At 43.4% G+C, this 18611-nt stretch overlaps 2 protein-coding genes across 6 annotated transcripts in view; one reads left to right on the top strand and one right to left on the bottom strand.

The window, feature by feature from the left end:
• The window catches only part of IQSEC3 (IQ motif and Sec7 domain ArfGEF 3), a 97455-nt gene that overhangs the window by 73650 nt on the left and 5194 nt on the right, over nucleotides 1-18611 (top strand). For all 5 annotated transcript variants that reach the window (XM_044281401.1, XM_044281400.1, XM_044281399.1 and 2 more), the window contains exons 5-13: nucleotides 2214-2375; nucleotides 3508-3630; nucleotides 8003-8169; nucleotides 10105-10244; nucleotides 11776-11901; nucleotides 12327-12426; nucleotides 12656-12817; nucleotides 14315-14407; nucleotides 18309-18352. In XM_044281401.1, coding sequence (XP_044137336.1) covers nucleotides 2214-2375; nucleotides 3508-3630; nucleotides 8003-8169; nucleotides 10105-10244; nucleotides 11776-11901; nucleotides 12327-12426; nucleotides 12656-12817; nucleotides 14315-14407; nucleotides 18309-18352 — 1117 coding nt within the window. The remainder of the gene's footprint in view (nucleotides 1-2213; nucleotides 2376-3507; nucleotides 3631-8002; nucleotides 8170-10104; nucleotides 10245-11775; nucleotides 11902-12326; nucleotides 12427-12655; nucleotides 12818-14314; nucleotides 14408-18308; nucleotides 18353-18611) is intronic.
• On the bottom strand, nucleotides 14416-18289 carry LOC122928502. The gene is made up of 2 exons (XM_044281403.1): nucleotides 17918-18289; nucleotides 14416-17860 (listed from the first exon to the last, which is right to left on the bottom strand). The coding sequence occupies exon 2, from the start codon at nucleotides 17609-17611 to the stop codon at nucleotides 14711-14713; it is 2901 nt and encodes a 966-aa protein (XP_044137338.1). The 5' UTR covers nucleotides 17612-17860; nucleotides 17918-18289; the 3' UTR covers nucleotides 14416-14710.

The following is an 18611-nucleotide window of genomic DNA, read 5'->3' as shown; positions in this document are numbered from 1 at the left end:
CATGTAAATAACACTATTTCCTTCCCTCCACCATAGAGTCCCATATAAATGCCATCACACCATCTCTCCAGCCCCCTCCAATATTCAGTCCCATGTAAATAACATCACACCATCTCTCCTGCCCCTTCCAGCATACAGTCCCATGTAATTGACATCACCTTCTCAATATTCAGTCTCATATAAATAACATCACTCCCTCCCCCAGACACCTTCAACATACAGTCCCATGTCAATAAAATCACCCCTCCGCAGCCACCACCAACATGCAGTCCCATGTAAATAACAATACCCCTTAACATTCATTCCCATGTAAATATCACTCCCTCCCACAGCTGCCTTGAACATGCAGTCCCATATAAATAACATTACCCCTCAACATACAGTCCCATGTAAATAACATCACCCTACCTCAGCCACTTCCAAATTTCAGTGCCATGTAATTAACATCACTTCACCTCACTCTCCCATGTAAATAACTTCCCTCCCTTCATCTCTAATATACAGTCCCAGTTAAATAACTACAACTCCCAACATTGCTCTGCCTCTCACACTGAGTAATCTTTACTTACCTCTCCTCATGTAGCAAATATCACCTCAGCCTCCTCCCAGGACTTCTCTTCACTGCTGAGCCCTCCTCTCCTGCTCTGGTCACATGATGGGGACATCATCCCAGGTCATTTTCAGCTACTGCATTTAGAACTGATCACATGACCTTGTGAGGTCATCACGGGTCCTTCAGCTCTTGCAGTGTATTAGATTCAATTGTATTGCCGTCCTGAGGACGGAGTTCTGCCAGATTTCTATACCTTGGCACAATGCTATACTGGAAGTGAGGCGGCCGCACAGGAATCATCTTGAGGAGGGTGTGTGTGCTATGTGGTGTCCCCGATATCCCGCACTCAGCTCTGCTATGGATTCGTAAAAATAATTGGACCGCGAGAAGCACCTACTTCATTTGCATGCGCGAAACTGTACACAGCGTGTGCGCACTCAGGGGTAGGTAGATTTTTAAGTGCAGAATGTTCCATCAGATCTCCCTACCTCTACATGCGCACATAGTAGAGCTGAGTGCAGGAAATCGGGGACACCACATAGCACACACACCCTCCTCAAGCTGATTCCTGTGCGCCACGTCACTTCCAGTATACATCAGGGGCCCACGCCACAAATGTTTTGAGCTAGCAATGCCCCTGCTCGCTAGTTCAACTTGGAAAAAAAAATGAGGGTGCCTTGGGAAATGTACATGGGGTAGATTTAGAACTGGTGTGAAGCAAAAGTGGCTTAGTTGCCCACAGCAACCAATCAGATTCCAAGATTCCATCTTTCATTTTTCAGAGCTCCTCTGGAAAATGAAAGGTGAAATCTGATTGGTTGCTATAGGCAACTAAGCCACCTTTTCTTTAAAATCGTTTGATAACTATCACCCATTAATGATATGAAAATTGGGTAATTAAAGACCCTTCTCTTGACATGGTCTAGTAAATACTTGTATGTGCCATGAAATAACAGCTCAGTGTTGTGGCTTTCCTCTGTTTTTCCAAGGGTATGGTATGTGCCTACATACTTTGATACAGTCAAGTCATTGCTGATAGTCCCAGACTGTGTAGAGACACACCTTATTGACAAGGGAAAACATAATGCCATTTGTCAATTTATTCATAGATTACAAACAGGAATATCAGAGGAAAGGCAAAATGCACAGGTCGTTTGTTCCAGAATTGTTATTTTATGGGAAATACAAGAGCTACGGTAGACATGTCAAGGATGTTGACAGATCATCTTTTAACTCTAAACCAAAACGCTTGATGTCACACTGATGAAGGTCTTTGTTTTTGGACCCCTATAGGGCACCAGTCAGAGATGTGTTTTCTAGACACAGTACCGTTATGTTCTGACAGATGATACTAAGGTGGTGTGTCTGTAAAGAATAAATCAAGGCAACTGGACTTACTGTAGATTTCTTGAAAACGTTTCACTCGTTCTTCCAACGAGCTTTCTCAATTCTGAGCTCGTTGGAAGAACGAGTGAAACGTTTTCAAGAAATCTACAGTAAGTCCAGTTGCCTTGATTTATTCTTTGCAGATATACCATGACCTGGATAAATGAGAACCTTCACAGACATAAGGTGGTGTGCTCATTTAAATAAAGAAAGGTCTACCAGTCTTTGGTAACTTGCAGCTTCTATCAAGATTTTATTTTTGTTTTTCCTGCAGTAATCCTGATAAAGGCATCCAGTTCTTAATCTCTCGCGGTTTCATCCCAGATACCCCCATTGGGGTTGCACATTTCCTGCTACAGAGGAAAGGACTAAGCCGACAAATGATTGGCGAATTCCTTGGGAACAGCAAAAAGCAATTCAACCGGGATGTTCTTGAGTAAGCGACAAACTCTGAATACTTTAGGGGCCGCATGTCTGAGAATTGTGAATGTGAATCGTCGTTTGACTGGGATATTGTCTCTCAGCATATTGCTCCATTAATAATCAATACGACCTCATTACAGCTCCTATAGAGGATGTCACCCGGACACCTTACTTATCTAGTGATTCATCCTTTCCTGTCTTGTTATTGTATAACCATTATTGCTTGCCCAGGACTTGTTTCAGGCTTGTTCCTATAACATATCCTCTTTGAATTGCCAACATCTCTCATGGAATTTTTTTTTGTTGCATGAGTGATATTAGAGCTCTTTAGGTGAACTATGATACAATACGATCAATGATCTCCTATAAAAAAAGGTTTTTATTGACCTTCCCTCCCCCTTCGTATACAACTGAATCCCCGCTCCTCACCTGAGTTCTGAAACTAGGTCATTCTGCTATTCAACACACATTACACGCTTGAAGCCCTCACATGCATGCGGCTGCTTTACCCGAATCCCAAAAAAAAAAAAAGCAAGAAATCAAAGACATTAGTGTGAAGTGGAGATTTAACGGTAGAATGAAAATGAATGACGCACACTTCACAGTTGGGAAAGTTCATCTTATTCTATGGAGCCATATGGGCATAGTAAAAGCTAAATGGACATTGTGTTGATGGGTTGCTATATTATATCATGAACCCATCTTACTTTTTTTCTGTGTCCTCACACAATTCCACGTACTGCATGATCGCTCTATGTGAGTAGAGTCTTGAATAGAACGTCAGTACCACAGTAATGACTAACACCTGTACGGGCAGGTCTTTAGGAAAAATGCAGCAGCAATGAGAAATGAAGTTGAAATGTCAGTTTATGCTAGTGTCAAAGCTAAGTAGGGTGCCTTCACACACGGCAGATTGTGTTGCAGTTCCGATTATTTGAATGGGCCGGCAAGCACATTGACTTCAGGTGAATGGAACTGATTTTCAGTTGCAGGAAATTCTGCAACAAAATAAGCAGTGTGAAGGCATCTAACAACCCTTTTGAGGACTGGTAGGGTTACTTTTCGTCTATCTATTTTTCTGAAAACCTGAATGGAGGCCAGTTGAAAGTTCGATGTAACTTTCTGAATTTTCCTTTATACTTAAGCTGTGTGGTGGATGAAATGGATTTTTCCAACATGGAGCTGGATGAGGCTCTGCGGAAGTTCCAGGCACACATCCGAGTGCAGGGTGAGGCACAGAAGGTGGAACGTTTGATAGAAGCCTTCAGGTAAGTCTATAATCAGTCATATTCACAATAGTTACATGTGTTGCAGGTATGACCTATTCCTCGGCAGTCACATGATCATCCTACAGTTTTATTGCAGCATTTCTAAGTTTCTACCCCAAGTATTGTGTTATCAAAATATCAAGCCAATATCAAAGTATTTATGCTGGTTACCCTAACATATGTTTCAGGCACCATAATGGTAATTGGAACCTCTATTCGCTATACAAGCTACTGCCTGTCAATACCACATAGGTTTGTTTTAGGTTTCTCTCCTTGAGATATCAGGAGGCCTATTTAAGTTAGGCTTCTAACATCTTACTGAAACCTCTGTGCTCCCCTGCGAGGAAAAAGTTGGAGGCAACTCCTGTTGATCTCAAAAATTTCTGATTGTTGTACAAATTTAGGGAATTAAGATTTTTACTGTGACCGTTCCACAGCCAAAAAGCTGTGGAAGACTAGTGTGTGGAGTTAATATAGTTATTGCAATAAATGTAAGCTGATCAGGGCATTAGACACTATTTGCAATAAAATATACTGCCTCTCCTTCTCTTTGATGGTATATTTCTTGCAAACATGAGCAGATACCATCAGAGGAAAACATAAAGACCTTTGTATCATGGCCCGCATAAGCATCTATGTGGTTGTCTCACTTCATTTTCTATAGTATCTTGGCCATTAGGTGCTGTTACATGTACTGAAGTGGTAAAAAGAATTTCTTGTCCACCCCTCTCATCTTTCCTTCTAACTCCTGGTATGTCTTGACTGAACTATTAATGTCTCTTTCCCTGCTGGATATTTCACCCCTGTATATGGTCCTCCTTGATTAGGCCTAATGTATCCCCCTCCCCTCTTGTTTACACCTGATTGAACACTGAGTGGTATAAATCTAAGTTCATAGGTCTTCCAGACCTTGGTCTTTCCAAATCTCTCAAGTGCAACTTTTAAGTGCACATACTGAATTATACCAGAATTGGACCACAGATAATTGCAGACATAGGTAATGCAAACAATGTTTAAATTTTTCATTTTTCCACAACCTCCTAAAATACCCCCACATCCATTCACCCAGCAAGGAACTATTCATCTCTTCCTCCATCTTACCTTCTCATCTGACCGCTTGCACAAACCTGTTTGACAACATAAAACACTTCCTTACCAAACACACACAGATACCTCATGCCCTCTCCTATTCTCACCTATTAACACTTTCTCTGCTTCTCCTTATTGCTGGTGATATCTCTCCAAATCCAGGCCCCCCTCAGCAAATCCCCACTATCACCTCCATGTCCCACTACAAATCTCCTTCTACAAATTTCTGCAACCCCTTAAACCTAATAACCATTCCTCTGACCCCTGCCTCTTTGGAATGCACGCTTTGTCTGTAACAAACTGTCCTACATTCATGAACTTTTTATCTCTCAAAACCTTTCCTTTCTGGGTCTCACAGAAACATGGCTGACACCCTCTGACACCTCCTCCCCTGCTGCACTCTCTTATAGTGGAATTCAATTCACTCACACCCCCTGCCCCGACTGCAAACATGGTGGAGGAGTTGGTCTTCTCCTATCAGACACCTGCTCCACTTGCCACCCTCCATTACACTCACCTCATTTGAAGTACACTTTGTTCGTATCTATTCTCCCTCCAACCTTCAAGTAGCCGTCATTTTCCGCCCCCCAGGCCCAGCCACCATCTTTCTTGACCACTTTAACACCTGGCTACTACACTTTCTTTCTGCCGACATCACCACTATCATCATGGGTGACTTCAACATCCCTATTGACATCTGACACTCGGCCGCCCCTAAACTCCTATCACTCTCTTCCTCCTTCTGCCTATCACAGTGGTCTTCAGCTCCCACCCACAGAGATGGTCACACTCTGGATCTTATCTTTACCCACCTCTGCTCCCTGTCTAACCTTTCTAATTCGCCTCTCCCCCTATCCGACCACAACCTACTCACCTTCTTTTCATTGGTCTCTTCTGCTGCTCCCCCTGTCCACACACTAGCACACCCCCGCAGGAACCTTAAACATCTCGACTTTTGCTTGCTTTCTGACTCTCTTCTCCCACTCTCTACCATCTGTTCCCTCCAAGACCCAGATGCTGCTACCACCCTATATAACACCACAATAAGTACAGCTCTGGACTGTTGCCCCCCTCACACACAACAAAACCCGAAAAATTAACAGACAACCCTGGCACACCAACCTGACCAAAAAACTCAGACAATCTTCCAGGGCTGCTGAGTGGCGATGGAAGAAATCCCATTGTAAAGATCATTTCACCGCATACAAGCAATCCCTCCTCATATTCAAATCCTCACTCGCTGATGCAAAACAGGCCTACTTCTCATCTCTCATATCTTCCCTATCCCACAGCCCTAAACAACTTTTTAACACTTTTAACTCCCTTCTCAGCGCCCCCGCCCTCTCCTCTCTTCTCAGCTGAGGACTTTGCCAAATATTTCAAACAAAAGATAGCCAACATCAGAGAAAGCTTCACTACACAGTCCCCACAGACCCTCTACACAACTGCTCGGTCCTCTTCTCCCAAAACCCGCTTCTCCACCATTACAGAAGAAAAACGTTCCACTCTACTCTCCAAATCTCATCTGACCACCTGTGCACTTGACCCAATCCCGTCCAACCTCATCCCTAACCTCACCACAGTGTTTATCCCAGCCCTAACTCATCTCTTCAACCTATCACTAACCTCTGGTGTCTTCCCCTCTGCTTTTAAACATGCTACCATTACACCCATCCTCAAAAAGCCTTCACTTGACCAATCTTCTTTGGCCACTTATCGCCACTTATCCCCCCCTATATCTCTACTTCCGTATGCCTTAAAGCTACTTGAACAACATGTGCATTCTGAACTGTCCTCTCACCTCTCCTCCTGCTCCCTCTTTGACCGGACTGCCCTTACCAAAGTCGCCAAAACCAAGAAACAATACTCTGTCCTCCTTCTCCTTGACCTGTCCTCTGCCTTCGACACTGTTGACCACTCCCTTCTGTTGCAAACTCTCTCATCTCTTGGCATCACTGACCTGGCCCTCTCCTGGATCACATCATACCTCACAGACCGGACGTTTAGCGTCTCCCACTCCCGCACCACTTCCTCGTCTCATTACCTCTCTGTTGGTGTCCCGCAAGGCTCTGTCCTAGGACCCCTGCTCTTCTCTATCTACACTTTTGGCCTGGGACAGCTCATAGAGTCCCATGGCTTTGGGACCAGGCTTTGGTCCAGACATCACCACCTTACTATCAAGAATCCCACAATGTCTATCTTCTATATCATCGCTTTCGCTTTCTAAAACTTAACATGGATAAAACAGAATTCATCATCTTTCCCCCATCTTGCTCAACCCCCCCCCAAACAGACCTATTTATCACGATCAATGGCCACACACTCTCCCCGGTCAACCAAGTCTGCTGCCTTGGAGTGACCTTGGATTCTGCCCTTTCCTTCCGACCACACATCCAAGCCCTTTCCACCACCTGCCGCCTCCAACTCAAAAACATCTCCCGCATCCGCGCTTTCCTTAACTTTGAATCTGCGAAAAAATGCTTGTACATGCCCTCATCATCTCCCACCTAGACTACTGCAACACTCTCCTCTGTGGCCTTCCATCTAGCACTCTCGCACCCTTCCAATCTATCCTCAACTGTGCTGCCCGACTAATCCACCTCTCACTCTATTACTCCTCTGCCTCTCCCCTCTGCCAATCCCTTCACTGGCTCCCCATTGCCCAGCGAATTCACTTCAAAGTACTAACAAATACATACAAGACCATCCATAACCTGTCCCCTCCCTACATCTTTGAACTACTTTCCCAGTACATCCCCACACATACTCTCCGATCCTCACAAGACCTCCTTCTCTCCTCTCCTCTTATCGCCTCTTCCCACAATCGACTCCAAGATTTCTCCTGTGCATCCCCCATACTCTGGAACTCGCTACCCCAGCATATCAGACTCTCACCTACAGTGGAATCCTTCAAAAGAAACCTGAAAACCCACCTCTTCAGACAAGCCTACAACCAATGACCCTGCTGCCTCCATACTGCCATAACCAACTTCACCCAGCCCTCACAGGCAGGGCCCTCTCTCCTTCTGTACCAGTTTGTAACTTGTCTTGTTTACGATTAGTGCAATTGTCTGTATTATGTATATATACCTCTTCTCATATGTACAGCGCTATGGAATAAATGGCACTTTAATAATAAATAATAATAATACAACAGACTGCTTCTCTATGCTACACAGTCTTGTTTCTTCATCACATTTATTGTTACAAAGTAACAATATAGTATGATACACCATTGCAGGAGCTGATATCATGTTCGGTTTTTTTTCTCCTTATGATTTAGCCAGCGGTACTGTATGTGTAACCCAGACATCGTTCAACAGTTCCACAACCCGGACACCATCTTTATCTTGGCATTTGCCGTTATCCTTCTCAACACGGACATGTACAGCCCCAGCATCAAACCTGACCGCAAGATGATGCTAGAAGATTTTATACGCAACCTCAGAGGTCAGAACACCTCAGACAAATTCATGGCCCATTATAAGCACTTGTGCTCTTCAAGATCTGATCAGTTGGCTAGAAAATACAGTACAGACCAAAAGTTTGGACACACCTTCTCATCCAAAGAGTTTTCTTTATTTTCTTTCATTTTTATGACTATGAAAATTGTAGATTCACACTGAAGGCATCAAAACTATGAATTGACACATGTGGAATTATATACATAACAAAAAAGTGTGAAACAACTGAAAATATGTCATATTCTAGGTTCTTCAAAGTAGCCACCTTTTGCTTTGATTACTGCTTTGCACACTCTTGGCATTCTCTTGATGAGCTTCAAGAGGTAGTCACCTGAAATGGTTTTCAATTCACAGGTGTGCCCTGTCAGGTTTAATAAGTGGGATTTCTTGCCTTATAAATGGGGTTGGGACCATCAGTTGCGTTGTGGATAAGTCAGGTGGATACACAGCTGATAATCCTACTGAATAGACTGTTAGAATTTGTATTATGGCAATAAATAAGCAGCTAAGTAAAGAAAAACGAGTGGCCATCATTACTTTAAGAAATGAAGGTCAGTCAGTCCGAAAAATTGGGAAAACTTTGAAAGTGTCCCTAAGTGCAGTCACAAAAACCACCAAGCGCTACAAAGAAACTGGCTCACATGCGGACCGCCCCAGGAAAGGAAGACCAAGAGTCACCACTGCTGCGGAGGATAAGTTCATCCGAGTCACCAGCCTCAGAAATCGCAGGTTAACAGAAGCTCAGATTAGAGACCAGGTCAATGCCACACAGAGTTCTAGCAGCAGACACATCTCTAGAACAACTGTTAAGAGGAGACTGTGTGAATCAGGCCTTCATGGTAGAATATCTGCTAGGAAACCACTGCTAAGGACAGGCAACAAGCAGAAGAGACTTTTTTGGGCTAAAGAACACAAGGAATGGACATTAGACCAGTGGAAATCTGTGCTTTGGTCTGATGAGTCCAAATTTTAGATCTTTGGTTCCAACCACCGTGTCTTTGTGCGACGCAGAAAAGGTGAACGGATGGACTCTACATGCCTGGTTCCCACCGTGAAGCATGGAGGAGGAGGTGTGATGGTGTGGAGGTGCTTTGCTAGTGACACTGTTGGGGATTTATTCAAAATTGAAGGCATACTGAACCAGCATGGCTACCACAACATCTTGCAGCGGCATGCTATTCCATCCGGTTTGCGTTTAGTTGGACCATCATTTATTTTTCAACAGGACAATGACCCCAAACACACCTCCAGGCTGCGTAAGGGCTATTTGACCATGAAGGAGAGTGATGGGGTGCTGCCCAGATGACCTGGCCTCCACAGTGACCGGACCTGAACCCAATCGAGATGGTTTGGGGTGAGCTGGACCGCAGAGTGAAGGCAAAAGGGCCAACAAGTGCTAAGCATCTCTGGGAACTCCTTCAAGACTGTTGGAAGACCATTTCAGGTGACTACCTCTTGAAGCTCATCAAGAGAATGCCAAGAGTGTGCAAATCAGTAATCAAAGCAAAAGGTGGCTACTTTGAAGAACCTAGAATATGACATATTTGATATTTTCAGTTGTTTCAGACGTTTTTGTTATGTATATAATTCCACAATTCATAGTTTTGATGCCTTCAGTGTGAATCTACAATTCTCATGGCAATGAAAATAAAGAAAACTCTTTGATTGAGAAGGTGTGTCCAAACTTTTGGTCTGTACTGTACATTATACCATCTTGCTAATTGTTCTAGGTCCATCCATGCCATAATTAAGAGCAACAATTCCTCATGCTGGTGAAAGCAAATGTCCAATATTACTGTTAACTATAGAAGAGCCTAAAAAAAATCAAGCCCAATTCCTTGAAATGTCCTCTTCTGTCAGTTTCTTAGAAAGTTGAGGCAGCAACAAATTTTAACCTAGAGATTTCACAATTTTACCACAGGGGTGGATGACGGAGCAGACATTCCCCGAGAAATGGTGGTAGGCATCTATGAACGAATCCAACAGAAGGAACTGAAATCTAACGAGGATCACGTGACCTATGTAACAAAGGTGGAAAATTCTATTGTGGGCATGAAGAGCGTAAGTTTGCAGAACCTGTGTTTATGTCTGTTTATGACTACAGAGTTGTGGTTGTCTAGCAACCACTTGCTTTACTGCCCTGAGACCACGATCATTACATACAGTGCATTCGGAGAGTTTTCCGGCCCTTTCACTTTTTCACAGTATGTCATGTTGCAGCATGTGTTAAAATGTAAAAATAAAATTATTAAAAATAAAAAAACACAATTTTGCATGGACATGAGTATTCAGACTTTGTTATGAGACTTGAAATTTAGCTCTAGGTCCTCCCTCTCTCTTTTTCTAATCCTTGATTGGAGTGCACCTGTGGTAAATTCGGCTTGGACATGCTTTGGAAAGAAACAACCCTGTCTATACAAGGTCTCACAGCTGACAATGCATATCAAAGCAAAAACCAAGCTATGGGGAGTAAAGAACTGCCTGTAAAGACAGGATTGTGTGGAGGCACAGATCTGGAGAAGGGTACAAAAAAAAATCTGTTCCACTGAAAGTTCTCAAGAGCACAGTGGGCTCCATAATTCTTAAAAAAAGACGTTTGGAGCAACCAGGACTTCTTATAGCTGGCCACCCCACCAAACTAAGTAATTGGGAGAAAGGGACCTCGGTAAGAGAGGTGACCAAGATCCCAGTGGTCAACCTGGCTGAGCTCCAAAGATCCTGAGTGCAGATAGAAGAAACTTCCAGAAGGTCAGTCATCACTGTAGCACTCCACCAATCTGGACTTTATGGCAGAGTAGCCAGAAACAAGCCTCTCCTCTGTAAAAGACTCATGAAAGTTTGCAAAATGCACTTAAAGGACTCCTAGACTGTGAGAAACAAGACTGCAACCTAGATTGAACAAACAAGACTGAAACCAAGATTGAACTTTTCGGCCTCAATTCTAAGCGTCATGTCTGGAGGAAACCAGGCACTGCTCATCATCTTCCAATACCATCCCTACAGTGGAGTATGGTGGTGGCAGCATCCTGCTGTGGGGGTGTTTCTCCGCAGCTGGTCATTATGCGGTATTAAGTGCAGATTGATGGAGGAAACTGTGAACAGTTTTTTATTTTATTTTAGCACAAGGCCACAACATAACAAAATGTGAAAGAAGTGAAAGGGTCTGAAGACTTTATGCACTGTATTGCTGTAGAGAACTATCTATGACCGCTTCAGTGAGTCTCCTATACAACTGAGAGTCTCTCTGTTCTGCACAGGCTTATTTTAGGTTCTTTATACTAAGGAAAAATTAGGTGATTGCATAGGAAATCATGTGGCCTTGAAAGAAGAAGCAAGACTAGGGGAAAAAGGTGCAGAAACAAGACAACTATCTAGTATCACCATGTGTATTTTGATGGTCATGGTACTGTTAGCTCCTGTCTTGAAGACCACCATGTACTGAAGTGGTCACTAGAAGCTTTCTATGTTATACAGTAGAGTGCCTCTCAATGCTGCACAGACTTGCTTGCAGAGAAAATGATCTTGTGTTGTGATAAGATAAATTGGATTGTATGCTGTCTGACAGCGGCCTTTGTCACTTTGTTTGTGACAGGTGCTCTCAGTTCCTCACAGACGTCTCGTTTGCTGCAGCCGCCTTTATGAAGTGACCGATGTGCATAAAGTACAGAAACAAGCAGCACACCAACGAGAGGTCTTCCTGTTTAATGACCTTCTATTGGTGAGTCAAGCATTTGTGCTTTGTAAGGGTACAAATACTTTGATTTAAGGGGGTGTAAAGGATTATAAAATCATGAATTCTTTTTTCCCTAAAACAGCGCCATATCAGTCCATGGGTTATGTTTGGTATTGTAGTTCAGCTCAATTAAAGGGAATTGAGCGAAGCTGCAGAACAACACACATTAAGTTGACATGTGTGGCCCTGTTTTTTAAGGAAACAACCTATTTAAAAAAATATATAACATTTTGGTCAACGCTTTTAACTTGGAAATGCGCTCCTGTTATATCATATATTATTCTCCACTCACATCCAAAGTTGCTGGCTTATACTGATAAACACACCTTTTAACAAGCATGCACTCAACCAGCTGAGAGCAACAGTGAGACATGAACTATAATATATGCATTTTGGGGTATCTTGCCTAGATCTTAAAGCTTTGTCCAAAAAAGAAGACTTCCTCAACCTACACGTTCTGCCGGGCGGTGCCGCTCCTGGGGATGCAGTTTCATCTTTTTGAAAATGAATGTGAGTTTTTTTTTTCAGTTATGGCTCCAGCTAACCCTCAGGGGCCTCTCGGTCCAGTGCAAAGCAGCTGTTTGAGTTTAGGCTGCAATATCAGCCTATGAAAAAGTGGCACAGTTTGTACAAGAAACTTTTTCCTAGTCTCATAAATCTTTTTCAGACCTAAAACTGTTAGTTTAGATTGCCCTGTCAAACATTGTGATCTGTGATGTCATTTAATCGTTCCCTTCAGATTACCCGCATGGGATCACACTGGTCAGCCCACTCTCAGGTTCAGAGAAGAAATTAGTTTTGCATTTTTGTGCACTTGGCGCTGAGGAACTACAGAAATTCCTGGAGGATCTAAAGGAGTCCATTTGTGAAGTGACAGAGATGGAACAGATCCGTATTGAATGTGAGTGTCCAACAGATTGGAATTGCTCCATGATATAGAATTTTTCTAGCAGTGGTTCATATCTTCTCTATAATGTCTTGGGTTATACATTGCATGTATATACACATGTCGACAAAATTGTTGGTACCCTTCCGTTAAATAAAGAAAAACCAACAATAGTCACCGAAATAACGTGAAACTGACAAAAGTAATAATAAATAAAACATTTACTGAAAACCAGCTAATGAAAATCAGACATTGCTTTTAAATTGTGGTTCAACAGAATAATAAAAAATATATATAAACTAATGAAACTGGCCTGGACCAAAATTATGGTACCCCTAGAAAAAATGTTAAATAATTTTACCATAGGGACATGTAAACTAAGGTGTGTCCTGTAATTAGAATCACAGGTGTCTTCAAACTTGTAATCATCCTGTCTATTTGAAGGGTGAAAAGTAGTCACTGTGCTGTTGGGTACCACACAGAATATGGACCAAAGAAAGCTAAGGAGAGAGTTGTCTCAGGAAATTGTAGACAAACATGATAAAGGCTATAAGACCATCTCCAAACAACTTGATGTTCATGTTGCTACAGTTGCACATATTATTCAGAAGTTTAAGGTCTACGGGACTGTAGCCAACTTCCCTGGACGTGGCCGCAAGAGGAAAATTGATTACAAATTTAAGAGATGGATAATTCCAAGGTCAAGGTTCATCAGTGTCAGATCGCACCATCTGTCGCTGTCTTATCCAAAGTGGACTTAATGGAAGAAGACCGAGGAGGAAACCACTGTTAAAATCAAATCATAAAAGTGAGACTGGAATTTGTCAAAATGCATATTGATAAGCCACAAAGCTTTTGGGAGAATGTCCTTTGGACAGATAAGACAAAACCTGAGCTTTTTGGCAAATTATATCAGCTCTATGTTCATAGATGCAAAAATAAAGCATACAGAAAAAAGAAAATTGGACCTGCTGTGAAACATGGAAGAGGCTTGGTTATGTTTTAGGTCTGAGTGGGCCAAAATACCTGTGGACAGGTACAGAAGTCTCATTGAGAGTTACAGAAATTGCTTGATTGCCTCAGAAGGTTGTGCAACAAAATATTAAGTTAAAGCTACTATCATTTTTGTCCAGGCCAGTTTCATTAGTTTGTTTTATAAATTATTCTGTTTAACCACAATTCAAAGTCAATGTCTGAATTTTATTAGTTGATTTTCAGTAAATTTGCTACTTTTGTGAGTTTCAAGTTATTTCAGTGACCATTGTAGGTTTTTGTCCGCATGTGTATATTGTGGTAACAACACAGTTTCCATTGCTGTTTGTCACCCAGCTTTCCTGGACTCTTGCCTTATTTTAACTCCATAATTTTTCACTTATTTATAATTCTAGAATAACTAAATAATCCCATAGGAGCTCTGATGGAGGCCATACTGCTTTCCTCACAGGGTTATACAGTATTTACATTTTAGCAGAAATACTGCTCAAGGTGACCAATCTGTCTTATATTTTGCAGGGGAATTGGAGAAGCAGCATGGGGTAAGGACTGCCCCCATTAGGACAAACGGGTCTCAGTTGGACATTCAGTGCACGCAGGAATCCCCCATTGGTGAGTGGCACATTCCTACCGTGTCACAGACTTGCTCCTCATGACCCCAAGTCTCCCCGTTCCAGTTATGCTCTGGCCTGCGGCGCTCCTTGTCCATTTCTGTCTGATCTTCATCCTTCTTTTCTCATCCATTCTGTCTCACCCATTATCCCTACTCTGATTTTAAAGTAATTAGTCTTATTTCTGACTTCAGTCTACCTCCTCACTATAACATATTGCATGGCCCTCTCAAGGTTGTGCAAACTGTGTGTGCATTACCTGTCAGTGTTAAGTATGCACCTTTGGTTATTATTTCCTGGGCATCTAGAGCTTGCACCCTGTAAGTGTATTTAAATAACAGTTAGGGAGGGTAATAGATGAGAGAGAAGAGATTCGGGAATGCACAGACTGGGAGAAGAGATGTAGGAATGTGCAGCCCAAGAGAAGAGATGTAGGAATGTGCAGCCCAAGAGAAGAGATGTAGGAATGTGCAGCCCAAGAGAAGAGATGTAGGAATATACAACCCAAGAGAAGAGATGTAGGAATGTACAGCCCAAGAGAAGAGATGTAGGAATGTGCAGCCCAAGAGAAGAGATGTAGGAATATACAGCCCAGGAGAAGAGATGTAGGAACGTGCAATACAAGAGTAGAGATGTAGGAATGTGCAGCCCAAGAGAAGAGATGTAGTAATGTGCAGGCCAAGAGAAGAGATGTAGTAATGTGCAGCCCAAGAGAAGAGATGTAGGAATGTGCAAGCCAAGAGAAGAGATGTAGGAATGTGCAGGCCAAGAGAAGAGATGTAGGATTGTGCAGCCCAAGAGAAGAGATGTAGGAATGTGCAGGCCAAGAGAAGAGATGTAGTAATGTGCAGCCCAAGAGAAGAGATGTAGGAATGCGCAAGCCAAGAGAAGAGATGTAGGAATGCGCAGGCCAAGAGAAGAGATGTAGGAATGTGCAGGCCAAGAGAAGAGATGTAGGAATGTGCAGGCCAAGAGAAGAGATGTAGGAATGTGCAGGCCAAGAGAAGAGATGTAGGAATGTGCAGCCCAAGAGAAGAGATGTAGGAATGTGCAGGCCAAGAGAAGAGATGTAGTAATGTGCAGCCCAAGAGAAGAGATGTAGGAATGCGCAAGCCAAGAGAAGAGATGTAGGAATGTGCAGGCCAAGAGAAGAGATGTAGGAATGTGCAGGCCAAGAGAAGAGATGTAGGAATGTGCAGGCCAAGAGAAGAGATGTAGGAATGTGCAGGCCAAGAGAAGAGATGTAGGATTGTGCAGCCCAAGAGAAGAGATGTAGGAATGTGCAGGCCAAGAGAAGAGATGTAGGAATGTGCAGCCCAAAAGAAGAGATGTAGGAATGCGCAGGCCAAGAGAAGAGATGTAGGAATGTGCAGCCCAAGAGAAGAGATGTAGTAACGTGCAGCCCAAGAGAAGAGATGTAGTAATGTGCAACCCAAGAGAAGAGATGTAGGAATGTGCAGCCCCAAGAGAAGAGATGTAGGAATCTGCAGCCCAAGAGAAGAGATGTAGGAATGTGCAGCCCAAGAGAAAAGATGTAGGAATGTGCAGCCCAAGAGAAAAGATGTAGGAATGTGCAGCCCAAGAGAAGAGATGTAGGAATGTGCAGCCCAAGAGAAGAGATGTAGGAATGTGCAGCCCAAGAGAAGAGATGTAGGAATGTGCAGCACAAGAGAAGAGATGTAGGAATGTGCAGCCCAAGAGAAGAGATGTAGGAATATACAACCCAAGAGAAGAGATGTAGGAATGTGCAGCCCAAGAGAAGAGATGTAGGAATGTGCAGCCCAAGAGAAGAGATGTAGGAATGTGCAGCCCAAGAGAAGAGATGTAGGAATATACAGCCCAGGAGAAGAGATGTAGGAACTTGCAATACAAGAGTAGAGATGTAGGACCATGCAGCACGAGAGAAGAGATGTAGGAATATGCAGCCCAAGAGAAGAGATGTAGGAATGTGCAAGCCAAGAGAAGAGATGTAGGAATGTGCAGGCCAAGAGAAGAGATGTAGGAATGTGCAGGCCAAGAGAAGAGATGTAGGAATGTGCAGGCCAAGAGAAGAGATGTAGGAATGTGCAGGCCAAGAGAAGAGATGTAGGATTGTGCAGCCCAAGAGAAGAGATGTAGGAATGTGCAGGCCAAGAGAAGAGATGTAGGAATGTGCAGCCCAAAAGAAGAGATGTAGGAATGCGCAGGCCAAGAGAAGAGATGTAGGAATGTGCAGCCCAAGAGAAGAGATGTAGTAATGTGCAGCCCAAGAGAAGAGATGTAGTAATGTGCAACCCAAGAGAAGAGATGTAGGAATGTGCAGCCCCAAGAGAAGAGATGTAGGAATGTGCAGCCCAAGAGAAGAGATGTAGGAATGTGCATCCCAAGAGAAAAGATGTAGGAATGTGCAGCCCAAGAGAAAAGATGTAGGAATGTGCAGCCCAAGAGAAGAGATGTAGGAATGTGCAGCCCAAGAGAAGAGATGTAGGAATGTGCAGCCCAAGAGAAGAGATGTAGGAATGTGCAGCACAAGAGAAGAGATGTAGGAATGTGCAGCCCAAGAGAAGAGATGTAGGAATATACAACCCAAGAGAAGAGATGTAGGAATGTGCAGCCCAAGAGAAGAGATGTAGGAATGTGCAGCCCAAGAGAAGAGATGTAGGAATGTGCAGCCCAAGAGAAGAGATGTAGGAATGTGCAGCCCAAGAGAAGAGATGTAGGAATGTGCAGCCCAAGAGAAGAGATGTAGGAATGTGCAGCACAAGAGAAGAGATGTAGGAATGTGCAGCCCAAGAGAAGAGATGTAGGAATATACAACCCAAGAGAAGAGATGTAGGAATGTGCAGCCCAAGAGAAGAGATGTAGGAATGTGCAGCCCAAGAGAAGAGATGTAGGAATGTGCAGCCCAAGAGAAGAGATGTAGGAATATACAGCCCAGGAGAAGAGATGTAGGAACGTGCAATACAAGAGTAGAGATGTAGGACCATGCAGCACGAGAGAAGAGATGTAGGAATATGCAGCACGAGAGTAGAGATGTAGAAACCAGCAGCACGAGAGAAGAGATGTAGGAGCCTGCAGCACGAGAGTAGAGATTTGGAAACCTGCAGCACGAAAGAAGAGATGTAGGAATATACAACCCAAGAGACGAGATGTAGGAACGTGCAGCCTGAGAGAAGAGATGTAGGAGTATGCAGCATGAGACTAGATATGTAGGGCCATGCAGCATGAGAGTAGAGATCTAGAAACCTTCAGCACGAGAGATTAGATGTAGGAATATGCAGCACGAGAGATGAGATGTAGAAACGTGCAGCATAAGAGTAGAGATGTAGGAATGAGGAACACAAGAGAAGATTTGAAGTTAAAATTGTGATAAGATAATGATGGTGTAGGTGTAGGTTATAAACCGATTAGACATGTTCTATTTTTTTGCGGAACGAAAGTGCGGATCCGCGGATGCGGACAGCACATTCCGGCCCTATTGAAAATAAATGGGTCCACATCTGTTCCGCAAAATTGCTGAACGGATGCGGACCCATTTTGTGGACGTGTGAATAGACCCAAAATGGGGTATTCCCACCTTAGACATTTATACCATATCCACATGATAAGTCATAAATGTCTGTTATGTGCAGGTCCCACCTCTGGAACCCACACCTGTTTCCAGAGTGGGAGTCCCCAGTCCTGCCATGATGAGCACCAGGATTTTTCCACCCCTTTTATGCCCAGTTTGAATTTTCTTTCAATGCTGGACTTCGGCATCTTTCTGTTCCCTCATTCTTTTATTATGTTCCGTCCTTCTTATGTTCCCCCTTCCTCAACCTTCTCCCTTTTCTCTCCGTTTGCTATCTCTTTCTTTCTTCCTCCCTCCCTCTTTCTGTGTCTCTTCCTCTCTCCTCCACCTAAGTTCACCTCATATTTTGAAGGTAAGCACGAGTCACCTGAGAAGGACACAGACAGCGTGGTGGAGGTGAGTAACGCTGTGTTATACTCGGGCTGCAGTACTCACCAATCACAATGCTCCATCCTGCGCTGCTCAACCATCCTTCAGCTCAGTGCAACGACTTCCATTTTAATTGGCTAATACCGTACCTATAGATGCACCCTGGCAGTCACCCCATGACAACCCCCCTCCCCACAATGTACTAAACCCCCTATACATCGACCTGTTGCCATCATACGAGAAGGAGATCTTTTTTTTTATACTAAAGTACTGTTCATGAAGACCC

Source organism: Bufo gargarizans, chromosome 2 (assembly GCF_014858855.1).
Source record: "Bufo gargarizans isolate SCDJY-AF-19 chromosome 2, ASM1485885v1, whole genome shotgun sequence".
NCBI classification, from domain to species: domain Eukaryota; kingdom Metazoa; phylum Chordata; class Amphibia; order Anura; family Bufonidae; genus Bufo; species Bufo gargarizans.
This window is presented reverse-complemented; position numbering and strand designations above follow the sequence as displayed.